The 12,500-nt window shown below is 45.5% G+C and overlaps 1 protein-coding gene across 1 annotated transcript in view; it reads right to left on the bottom strand.

Annotated features, from left to right (window-relative positions):
- Window positions 1–12,500, bottom strand: part of epha6 (eph receptor A6) — a gene marked incomplete at both ends in the record, with an annotated part of 62,818 nt that overhangs the window by 9,364 nt on the left and 40,954 nt on the right. Inside the window, 2 exon segments of the mRNA XM_080548879.1 lie at window positions 306–468; window positions 618–748. Coding sequence (XP_080405005.1) covers window positions 306–468; window positions 618–748 — 294 coding nt within the window.

The raw sequence follows: 12,500 nt of genomic DNA, 5'->3' as shown, positions 1-12,500 counted from the left end.
TCTCTCTCTCTCTCTCTCACACACACACACACACACACACACACACACACACACACACACACACCCTGTCTTTCTCTATCTCTCTCTCTCTCACACACACACACGCACACACACACACACGCAAACACACACACACACACCCTGTCTTTCTTTATCTCTCTCTCTCTCTTTCTCACACACACTCACACACACACATACACACATACACACACACACACACACACACACCCTCTCTTTCTCTATCTCTCACACACTCACACACACACACACACGTACACACATACACACACCCTCTTGGGCCTTACCTTCATCGCCTGTGAAGAACTCAAACTTGGGGCTGTAAGCGGTGAAGCCCGTGGAGGTGCGAGCGCGCACGTGGAAGACATAGCACGTGGAGGGCTTGAGACCCGTGACCACCACGTTAGGAGACTTGGTCCTCGTGGAGGAGTAACTCAACTGTTCCTGCTCCTGGAGAGAGGGAGACACCACAACAGGTCACAACAGCCCACATCCACTTTCTGTGGACAACCATGGTTTCTCTACTCTGTTCTGTTCTGCTCTAGGGCCCCCTGAGTGTGGTGTGGACAGTGGACACGTACAGCATAACAGCACACTACCTTCTCATAATATTTGATCTCATAGTCCAGGATGGGGGCCGGCGCTGGTAGCTGTTCCACCTCCATCCAGGAGAGGGCGATACTGTTCTGAGAGGCCCAGTCCTTCTTCACAACACTCACCAGAGAGGGACCTGCAAGCACAAAGAGATTTGGACACATTCATTTACAGCTAACCAGTACACAATCAAATCCACCATCTTCCGCTAGTCATGAAAGGCGTTTGAAAATGCCAGATTCAAACAGGTGTTCAATCAGGTTGGCTCTGCTGTGAGCACAAACCCCCATACATCAGCATAATACACAAGCCACTCAGAGACTACTGTTGGCTGTAGTGAAACTATCCATTCCAACAGCATTTCAACAACTTCTAAACAACTAGACACTGCACTTCTCAGCACTGCAATAAAATGGGTTGCATTCACAGACATGGCTTAAGCCTATTCCTGGACTAAATCACACTTTCAATGTGAAATCTTCATTGAAGATGCTTTTTAGTCTACGATTAGGCTTAAGCATTGTCTATGAAGCTAAGCCATCAACATGTGCCAAAACGTCCACAATTAACACTGAATATTCAGCCCAACAATTACCATACACACACACACGCATAGCGTAGCATTTCCATGTGAGCGAGGTAAAATCTCAGCATTGTTATCACTGTGTTTGCAGCAGGTGAATGCAATATGATAAACATCTTTGGTATATATAACTGTTAGAATGCCATATTCATCCTGACTGCTCTAGTGAGTACAGAGACTAGTGTCAGGATGAATAATGACATTCTAACAGTTACTACAAACTGCTACCAGACGTGTTATCAGGAAATGATAGAATATCAGAATTGTATATCTCCTGAGAATCACATTACCTGATTGTGTGTGTATGTGTAAACTTATATGAATGTGTGTTAGTCTGTCTGTGTGGGTATGTGTACCTGAGATAATTGTGTGTGTGTGTGTGTATACAGTGTGTATGTGTGTGTGTGTGTTTGTGTGTTTGTGTGTGGGTGTGTGTGTGAGTGTGTGTGCGTGTGTGTGTGTGTGTGTGCGTGTGTGCGTCCGTGTGTGTGTGCGCGTGTGTGTGTGACGTCTTAGCAGAGTTGATTGAATTTTTCCCAGGTTAATATTCACTCAGGGGATGGCTGGGCTGCCACATAGGTAATAACAGCCACTGTTAGAGTAATGACTCTCTTACTGTTAATACAGATATGCAAATGTGGGGCTGGAGAGAGGGAGGGGAGGAAATTAAGGAGAGAGAGTAGAAGAGATGGTGGAAGAGGAGAGAGAATGAATGGATGAGGGAGTAGAAAGAAAAGGGGGGAGATGGAGGAGGGGGAATGGGCCAGAGAGAGAGAAGGAGGGAGATTGGGGAGAGACGAGGAGATAGATGGAGGAAGAGGGGAGAGAGGGAGGCGGGAGGGAGGGAGGCGAGGAAATTAAGGAGAGAGAGTAAAAGAGATGGAGAAAGAGGAGAGAGAGGGAGGCAGAACGGGAGTGGCAGAGGGGAAAAAAAGTGAGTAGGGAAGGGAATGGCCAGAAGGAGGGAAGGAAGGAAGGAGAGCAGGTGAGGAAGGGAAGAGGAGGAGGGAGGGCTGCCCTGCTCTACTGGACCAATTAGAGGTTAATAGCTATCTCTGTAATCCTCCCCAGCCTGGCTCATGGTTGTAAATGAGAACTGTTGGACCTGACCTCTCCCTCTCGGGGTAAAAAGGAAGGAATGAGTCAGGCGTGGAGGGTAGAGTCGGCCCTGTTGGACGTACTGAGCATGTGCAGAACTCTCCATGCAGATACACCAACTGGATTCATTCCATTTCCATTTTTTGGGCATCGAGCAAGACGCTTTTATCCAAAGCGGCTTACAACAAATACATTCGTCTAAGTAAGTGAATCATCTATCCATCCGTCATCGGCTCATCGCAAGACATTCACTCTGCTCTTATCCCTGGAAAGAATACCTTTTTCTACCGTATTCCTTCAACCAGATCTTTCCTTTCATATCCATGAAAGAGAGAGAGAGAGAACAAACAAACCCTTCCAAGAGGAGCTGGATCGATCGAAAATCGGGCCCCAGCCAGAGTGTAGCGAACCAGACCAAACCAAACTGAGCTCTCTCTCCCCCAGTCAGCTGCAGCTTGGCTCAATGCTTCGATTGGCGCTGTAAAAAACTCCAGCTAAGCTAATGGAAAGTCACTACCACGGCCTTGACCTGCATAGATGTCTAATTAGCTCTCTCCTTCTCTACCTGCGACTCACAGGGGTTTCACTATTGATTCTGTAGAGATACATCAATCCACACTGCGTGGCTGCAGCGTCATGGCTAAATGATAGACTGCTCGTGTACAGAACGATCAGCGTGACCAACCGGGATCAGAACCAGGTCGTCTGGGCGCCACAAGTGTGTGTTAGCCTGCAGTGCTGCAGCCTTGGAGTGATTTGGGTTTTTGTGTGTGTGTGTCTGTGTGCATGTGTGCACGCGTGCATTTGTGTCTGTATTTTTGTGAAAGAGAGAGAGAGAGAGAGTAAAAGAGGTTGTGAGGACAAACCATGTTTACGGCATCAGACTGTCAAAAAGGCTTAAATCTAAACCCCAAACAAACCAAACATGCTGTCTCTCAGCCCTCAGACGCCAGGCTAGACACTAGCCTGTCTCCCAGAATCTCCTTCTCTCTCTCTCTCTCTCTCTCTCTCTCTCTCTCTCTCTCTCTCTCTCTCTCTCTCTCTTTTACACACACACACACACACACACACACACACACACACACACTCTCATTTCGAAATGTCTGGATGATACCTGTAACAGTATACAGGATGATACATGTAACAGTATAGAGGTGTGTGTGTGTGTGTGTGTGTGTGTGTGTGCGCGCGTGCGTGGGAGTGTGTGTGTGTGGGAGAGAGAGGGGGAGAGAGAGAGAGAGAGAGAGAGAGAGAGAGAGAGAAAGAGAGACAAAGAGGAGTTGTGATGACAAACAGTGTTTACCACATCACTGTCAAACAGTCTGAATGTGAAACCCCAAACAAACCAAACATGCTGCCTCTCACACGTCAGGACAACATGCCCTCTCAGCCTCTCTTTCAGGTTTTTCTGAATGCTTAAACACTTACAGTGATTCTTGAAGCATTCTTGAAGATCTTTGAAACCATTAACGCTTGTAGCCATTGACCAAGAGTGCCACACTGAATGTCCTTTGTCTGCTTTGCACTCAGCAGTTTGGAATTTTATAACAGACTTTTTTGCAAAAAAAGTCAATGAGTTTCTTACTTACAATTCAGAGCTTGAGCACTATAAATGCGTAGGCCACAGGAAACCTTTGGTTTGGACGACAATGGAGGCCAATATTGGACAGAGTAAGAGGGGTGAGAACTAGAGGAGGACGAGGAAGAGGAGGATGAGAAGGACAAGGAGGACGAGGTGAAGAGGAAGAGGACTCTTCACAATAACTGATGAAATCAGAGCGACTGTGGTCGACCATGTTGTCGACCATGGGATGAGCATTAGGGAGGGGGGGCAACGGGTTCAACCACATCTGAGCCGCTGTACTGTTACATGTATCATCCTCTATACTGTTACATGTATCATCCTCTATACTGTTACAGGTATCATCTCTATACTGTTACAGGTATCATCTCTATACTGTTACAGGTATCGGTTACGGCTGGGCCTTTTCACACACACCCTCCCCCGCCCCCACAGCTCGAGCACAGCGTGCTCTCCGCCGCAGGTGAAGCTTATTCCCGCTAATTGGATGGTTATCCAGCCACAGCCAGACCAGCACACCTGTCTCCACTCCCAATCAACCCTCTGGCTACATCTACCCTGGACTTCCATTCACTCGCCGTCAGTTCTTCCCTAAGAATGGCCTGGCAAGTATCCTCTATTACCAGTCGTGTACTTTGCTCTTGTTACTATTTTTGTGATGTGTATTTTTCCCATATACAAATCCCCTTGTGCTCTTTTGGATGTGCACATACCTTTTGTACTGGCCTACCGTAGAGACTTACCCTGTTTCTCTGTTCCTCTACAGCCCACGCCAGCCGCTACCCCCAGCCCGCCAGGCTGAAATCCCCCGGACTCATCATCTCTGTTTTTCCACCCCCCCTACACTGTAAATAAATACCCTACGGGGCTAACACTGTATTCTGCCTCCGGTGTCGTGTCCTTGAGCCCCCTAACTACCGTGGCGTAACAGGTATCCTCCTCTATACTGTTACATGTGTCAGCTCTATACTGTTACATGTATCATCTCTCTACTGTTACATGTGTCATCTCTATACTGTTACATGTATCATCTCTATACTGTTACATGTGTCATCTCTATACTGTTACATGTATCATCTCTCTACTGTTACATGTGTCATCTCTATACTGTTACATGTATCATCTCTATACTGTTACAGGTATCATCTCTATACTGTTACATGTATCATCTCTATACTGTTACAGGTATCCTCCTCTATACTGTTACATGTATCATCTCTATACTGTTACAGGTGTCATCTCTTTACTGTTACATGTATCATCTCTTTACTGTTACAGGTGTCATCTCTTTACTGTTACATGTATCATCTCTTTACTGTTACAGGTGTCATCTCTATACTGTTACAGGTATCATCTCTATACTGTTACAGGTATCATCTCTATACTGTTACATGTATCATCTCCGGAAGTTGTTTAGATGCCGCGCGTTCAAGGGTTTTGGAAGGGAAGGAGAGAAGGGATACAGGTCTGTAATTGTGGACAGATGATGGGTCAAGGGTAGGTTTCTTGAGGAGAGGCTTTACTCTGGCTATTTTGAAGGCCGCTGGGACAGATCCTGTGGATAGGGAGGAGTTAATTAGGGTGGTAAGGTAAGGAAGGATATCGGCGGAAATGGATTGGAGAAGGGGGGAGGGGATGGGATCAAGAGGGCATGTGGTTGCCCGCTTTGATGTGATAAGTGTGAGAATCTCATCGGGGGAGAGGGGGGAAAAAGATGACAATCCGGAGACCGAGTGTCGAGGAGAGAGGTTGGAAGGGGTGTTAGCATTGTTAGTAGGAGGAGGGAGAGGTGGGGGGGAAAAGGGGCTGCTGATGTCGTCACCTTTTTTTCAAAGTAGGTGACAAAGTCATCTGCGGACAGGGAGGAAGGAGGAGGGGGAGGAGGTGGATTAAGGAGTGAAGAGAAAGTGGAGAACAGTTTTCTAGGATTAGAGGCAGAAGAATGTATTTTGGAATGAGAGTAGGATGCTTTAGCAGCTGATGCCGAGGAGGCGTAGTTGGAAAGGAGAGAGTGATAGAGGTTAAGGTCGTCAGAAAGGCCAGTTTTTCTCCATTTCCTCTCAGCTGCTCTGAGCTCTAGTCTACAAGCATGTAGCGTTTCAGAGAGCCTGGGAGCTCGAGGAGAGGATCGAGCTGGCTTCAAGGTTAGTGGACAGAGGGTGTCGAAGGATGAGGTGAGAGCGGACAGGAGGGTTGAGGATGCCGCATCAGTGGATAGAAGGGAGAAGGATTCAACAGAGGGTAGGGAGGATAGGACAGAAGAAGAGAGGGTGATGGGGGACAGGGTACGTAGGTTACAACGAGAGGGTCTTAAGTGGTTAGAGGCTGAGAGGGAAGAGGAGGTTTTGAGGGGAAGGGAGAAGGATATAAAGTGGTGATCAGAAACTGGAAGAGGGGTAACAGTAAGGTTGGAAGTGTGGGAAGATCTGGTGAAGACAAGGTCGAGCTGATTGCCTGCCTTATGAGTTGGAGGAGAGGGGGGCAGGGTAAGGCCAAAGGAGAGGAGGAGGTCAAGTATTCCAGATGAGAGAAGCTTCTCAGATTGGAAATTGAAGTCACCTAGTAGTACAAGCGAGTGCCATCATCAGGGAAGGAGCTGAGAAGGCCATCCATCTCGCCTAGGAAGTCACCGAGGTGGCCTGGGGTGCGATAGCTGTTACATGTATCATCCTCAGTCTATACTGTTACATGTATCATCTCTATACTGTATCATCCAGATATTTCAAATGAGAACCGCTAAGTAACTAAGTGCTGTAGTCTTACTGGTACAGTAATAAGTACTGTACTTTCATAATGAGAAGGATCCATCACTAGAACCATTCAAATGTTTTTACAGACCTGCAAGAAAACCAATATCTGGTGGAAGAGGTGGACTGTTCACCCCAGAGCAGGAGAGCCACATTGTAAATACGGTCATTGCAAATAAATGCATCAGATTGTGAGAACTGGGAGGATCACATAATGGCAGATGACACCATATTCCAGAACGTCAACAGAGAGAGTTTCTCTGCACTGTCTCGTCTCCTGAAACACAAGAGAACTAGGATGAAGCCGCTGTACAGAGTCCCTTTCGAAGGAAACTCAGACCGTGTAAAACAACTGAGATATGAATTATGTGCAGGTCAGCGATACTATCCAATCATTGGTAATACTTGATCTGGAAGTGTAGAAGTGTATGGTGCTACATCATACTGACTGACCCCAGTTTTTTCGTACTGTGCTACATTGTTTTGTTTTTGTCTCTTTTCGCGAAATCCATGTATACTGTATGTGGAACATGCAGGTTTCAACCTTGCAAAAACAAGGTTGGCCGTGGCAGAAATATCACCGGACACCGCGCCATCATCAATGTCCCGGGACAACGTGGTGGCAACATAACACTGTGTGCGGCTATTAGTCAGAACGGCGTCCTTCACCATCATGCAATCCTAGGCCCATACAACATTGCATGCATCATCACATTTCTGGACACCCTCCACAACAGACTAGCTCCTAATGACCAGGGGCCAGAACAGCCCAGGGATGTTCTAATCTGGGACAATGTTAGTTTCCACAGGGCTGCTTTGGTCCGCAATTGGTTCATTAGTGAATAGCACTTCTACAGGCAATGGAGGAGGCTTGAGGAGGAGGCTTGAGGAGGCTTGATCGATCAGGGGTCATGCCTGGTCATGCACTCCAGGCGATACTTTCCACGCTGCCTCGCTCAAGACAACATTGCATGTGATGTGGATGAAGTCTTATGGCCAGACCCACAATGAAGGCAATTTTTGCAATTTTCTGTTTTCATTTTTGGTTTTCTTTCCCCTTATCTGTATTGGTAATGTGTTACTCTGCCTCCCAGTGTCTCTCTCTATTTTATGCATATATGAATGTACACAAGCACACACACAAACACACATTTTTACATTTGCATTTTTGACATTTAGCAGATGCTTTTATTCAAAGCGACAACACACACACACACACACACAGACACACACACGCACGCACGCACACACACACACACACACACACACACGCACACACACACACACACACACACACACACACAGACACACACAATACTGGGCAATGTGTGTGTGTGTGTGTTGTAAGTCGCTTTGAATAAAATCGTCTGCTAAATGTAAAAAATGCTAATATTAAAATATGTGTGTGTGTGTGTGTGTGTGTGAGAGAGAGAGAGAGAGAGAGAGAGAGAGAGAGAGAGAGAGAGAGAGAGAGAATGGGGGATTTCAGGGAGACAGAGGGTAAAAGAAAGAGGGCTAGCTAGAAAGAGAGAGTCCCATGAGGCAGTATCTCCCCAGTATACGATCATAAAAATAGAAGGTGGCCTTATTCCCAGAGAGGGAGAGAAGAAAGAACAGAGAGAAAGAATGTTTCAGTTCCCTTATTCACGAACCAGGGCAGCATTAACCACATCTAGAACCTCTAAGGTAGGACTAACCACACCTAGAACCTCTAAGGTAGCATTAACCACACCTAGAACCTCTAAGGTAGCATTAACCACATCTAGAACGTCTAATGTAGGACTAACCACACCTAGAACCTCTAAGATAGCATTAACCACATCTAGAACCTCTAAGGTAGCATTAACCACACCTAGAACCTCTAAGGTAGCATTAACCACATCTAGAACCTCTAAGGTAGGACTAACCACACCTAGAACCTCTAAGATAGCACCAACCATTCTAGAACCTCTAAGGTAGGACTAACCACACCTAGAACCTCTAAGGCAGCACCAACCATTCTAGAACCTCCAGTGCAGCACCAACCAATTAAAAAGTATAATCTATTGAATAAAGACTCCCATCTATTTGCATTTTGATATGGGTAATAGTTTCTAACAGTGGCAGGCTTTTCTCAAAGCCTCCCCCAACTCTCTGAATCTTAAACACCTTCCAAAATGCCTTCCAAATCTTGATAGCGACTTATTCTCAGATACAACATGATGAATTACAATTTACATTAGACTACTGCTATTTACATACACACGATTCTATTTTGGAATGTAATTGATAGCGTGTGTTAAGATAGCGTACAAAATACAACTTATCAAGTTTAGACAGGCACAGGCAATAGGGAGAAGGACTCATTTGACATTCTGTCTGAATAAATTTACCATAATTAAAACCATAATGAGGCATTAATATGCAATTTGCAAATGATGAGCATGAAGCAGAAAACAAATCTTCCTTAATGCTTTCAGGAAAAAACCCCAGTCGAATTCTAATTCAGATTCACATTGCCATCAACAATTATAAATGGCGGCCAAAAACAGCCCATCAATCATGTTCTCCATTCCTCACCACCACAGTAAAGTGACAGTGATGGAGAAGATGTCTCTTACTCAGCCTTCAACTTCAGAAACAGTTTGAGACACCAACAAAACACTCAAACGGATGAATAGGCTGGCTGGCAACTGTCAACCCTCATCTCAGGGTTAGAGGAACTGCACTGGTACTTTCTGACGGGTCCAACAGAAGTTTCATTGACACAGATGCCTTCAGTTTTCGAACAATAGTTTGAATATAGGCCTACGGGATTCTAAAGGAGCTAGGCTCTATCTTACCACTCCCTGGCACAGAAACTGTGGACTGTATAGTTAGAATTCCATTACAACGCACAAGCAAAAGAAAGACACAAATGTATTTTTGGGGGGGGTTTATATTAGAGATGCATGATAACCGTATTATCTTTAATGTCATTTGAATATATTATAGACTTTTTCTTTACAACAAGCATAACAAATGGCACAGAAACTGTTGAGAAACTACAACCTAGACCTGTCTATGTGTCAAATGAAGTCTATGCTGTGCCTCAAGGAAATTCGATTTAGTATGAGAATCTTGTTGCACTTGTAAAAGGCTTAACAGTAGTATGTTCTATCAGAACTAGTCTATTTCAGACCATGTACCTTAAATAGACATTTCAATGGTGATGTTGTTTAAGTGGGATGACGGGAGTGGGTGTTCCTCAGTTCAAGATCAGAGAGATCTTGAGAGAGAGCGTGAGCTAGAGAGAGTGTTCATGCATACATATGTGTGTGTGTGGGAGTGTGCCTCTCTGTGTGTGTGTGTGTGTGTGTGTGTGTGTGTGTGTGTGTGTGTGTGTGAGTGTGTGTATGTGTGTGTGTGTGTGTGTGTGTGTGTGTGTGTGTGTGTGTGTGTGTGTGTGTGTGTGTGCGTGTGCGTGTGCATGCGCGTGCGCGTGCGTGTTTGTGTATTTCTACCTTTGTTTGAGCTGAGCTGCCAGCCTGTGTGTTAATGAGAGTGCGTTGTGACGTTCTTCAGCAGGCAGACGAGGCTGGGCTGACAGCTCCATTTTGACAAGTCAATCCCGGGCTGCAAAAAGCCGAGCAGGTGAGAACGAATGAGAACAGCACAAGCAGCTTGCTCCGCAGCCACAGGAGAGAATATTTACATGTGGAATTTATTTCCCCATCACCATCCCGGATTCAGCCTATGTGCTCCGGGAGTTCCAACACAAGTCAACGTCGACTCCTTGCTATCTCTGAGGAACGCCACCAACCAACACTCATTAAAATGGCAAGATTATTACCTACGGAGCCATGGGAAGAACTCGTACGAAGAATACATGAGTTGTTCTTTTATTATAGTCTAATTCACACTGTTCGCTGTTACCGGTGGCTGTTGTGTGGTTTGAAAAACCCCAGAAAGAGGCAAATGTGACAAAAACAAGTGTTTTAAAAGAGAGTTAAAGATTTATATAGAAACTGCAAACGCACCATCACACCTCACACCTAATTTGTGAAGGGCTGTGTTTAGTCCGGTCTGGGTCTGGTCTACTTAGCGCGACAGAGGTCATTAAAAGGTTGAATGGGACCATTAACTGGCAACACAGCAGAAGTGAAGACACCTCAGGCACCTGGGTGGAGTGACTAGTCGCGACTGTGACACAAACTGACCCCGGAACAGCTCTCCTCTCCTCATTAGCACACACTTACAGGCCAAGAGAAGCTGTGTCAGCTTACCCTGGGTCAGCCTTACCTAGCTCATTAGACAGGAGAGAGAGGAAGGGGTCAAGAAGAAAGACAGAGAGAGACTGAGAGAGACTGAGAGACCGTGAGAGAGAGAAGGATGGCGAGAAGGATGGAGAGAGAGAGAAGTGCCCTGCGGTGGTCCAGTGGGAAGTAGCCAGTAGCCTCAGGGTAGGTCCCTGCCTATCACACCCCCATCCACATGTTCATCCGCGGGCTGCTGCAATAGACAGGATATAGCCAGCAACGAGATGTCTCCATCTCTCAAAGCCCGTCCATCTCCTAGGGTTCAAACCCAGTCCAGTCCAAGGCACAGAGAGAACAGCACCAATGGATATCTCGAGTTTTTCATCACTTAAAAGAGAGTTGTCTGATACAGATGGATGCACTCACATACACACGCATGCGCGCACGCACACACACACAGACAGTACATCTGATGATGAAACACCTTGAAAGTGACAAACGTTAATTGCCTTCACATGCAATTACTTCAGTCGCTGAGAGAAGGAGAGAACGGGGGGAAGTGAAAGTGTGCGCTGAGAGGAAGAGGCAGACAGAAAACAAGCATCCTAACTATTCCGAGATAATATGTTGTATTTCGGTGCAGTGAGTGGAATATAAATGTATCTCCCCGTGGCAGGCACGTACAGTGTTAGAGGACGCTGTAACAGCCATCAGGATATTTTACCTCAGCAACATGCAACAGCAACCGACTACATGACAACCAGAGAAGTATCAGCGAGGCAGAGAGGTAACCGATGGTAACAGAGTGGTCGACGGAGAGAGCCTAGAGCGAATTACTCACAGCTTCACACTGGCCAACCACGGAGGCAGTAAAGAGCAGGCTTGGTGCCAGATGCTTATTGTAAATGTTTGTGGGTGGTATCACTTTAAGGAACGGTCCATTTTTCTTCCATTGAAACTCCATTACTGTGCACTTACAGCACAGTTTAACCTAACACGTCACTCAGCCACAGGCAAATCTCATTCAAAAACCTTTCTTTTAAAAAAAGTATAAAACAACCTCACTAAAGGGTTAGGGTTGCATTCATATGTGACAGGGTCTGGTTAAAAAGTCTGCAAGTAGGGCAAAATATGTTTTCTGTTTTTTCCAGATTATGAAAGGGTAGATTGTAAGCTTTAAAATGATGTGTCATACATTGAAATCTGAAACAAGTTGAAGAAGTCATGGATATTTGAATGTTGATATCCTCCAAATGACCGTTTTGAGAAAACCAGGCATTAGACAACCAGAAATCTGTTGAAAAAAAATGTGGTTGTACCGAATGATGACAATCTATGCTAGTCCTATTTACACATCTTTGGGTGCAAAATATAAAATATATTATTCATGGAAAATGTGTTATGCATCATTTAACTTTTTGCACTTCTGAAAACCTTATCCGTCATTGACCCAGTTTAGTGAATGTAAAACTATTGGTTATGATATCGAGTGGGTTCTTCATGGCTTCATTTGTCTTCCTATGCCAAAAACCGGAAAACACATTTTTTCACAAGACTTGTTTGGCTCGATTGCCAGATTTCACAATTCCCGAGGAATGAGGACCTTTTAATGAAACGGTGTCACATGTGTTCCTACCAACCAGCCTGGTCCATTGCAAAGG

This window comes from Nansenia antarctica (genome assembly GCF_963989245.1).
Source record: "Nansenia antarctica genome assembly, chromosome: 1".
In the NCBI taxonomy this organism is placed as follows: domain Eukaryota; kingdom Metazoa; phylum Chordata; class Actinopteri; order Argentiniformes; family Microstomatidae; genus Nansenia; species Nansenia antarctica.
This window is presented reverse-complemented; position numbering and strand designations above follow the sequence as displayed.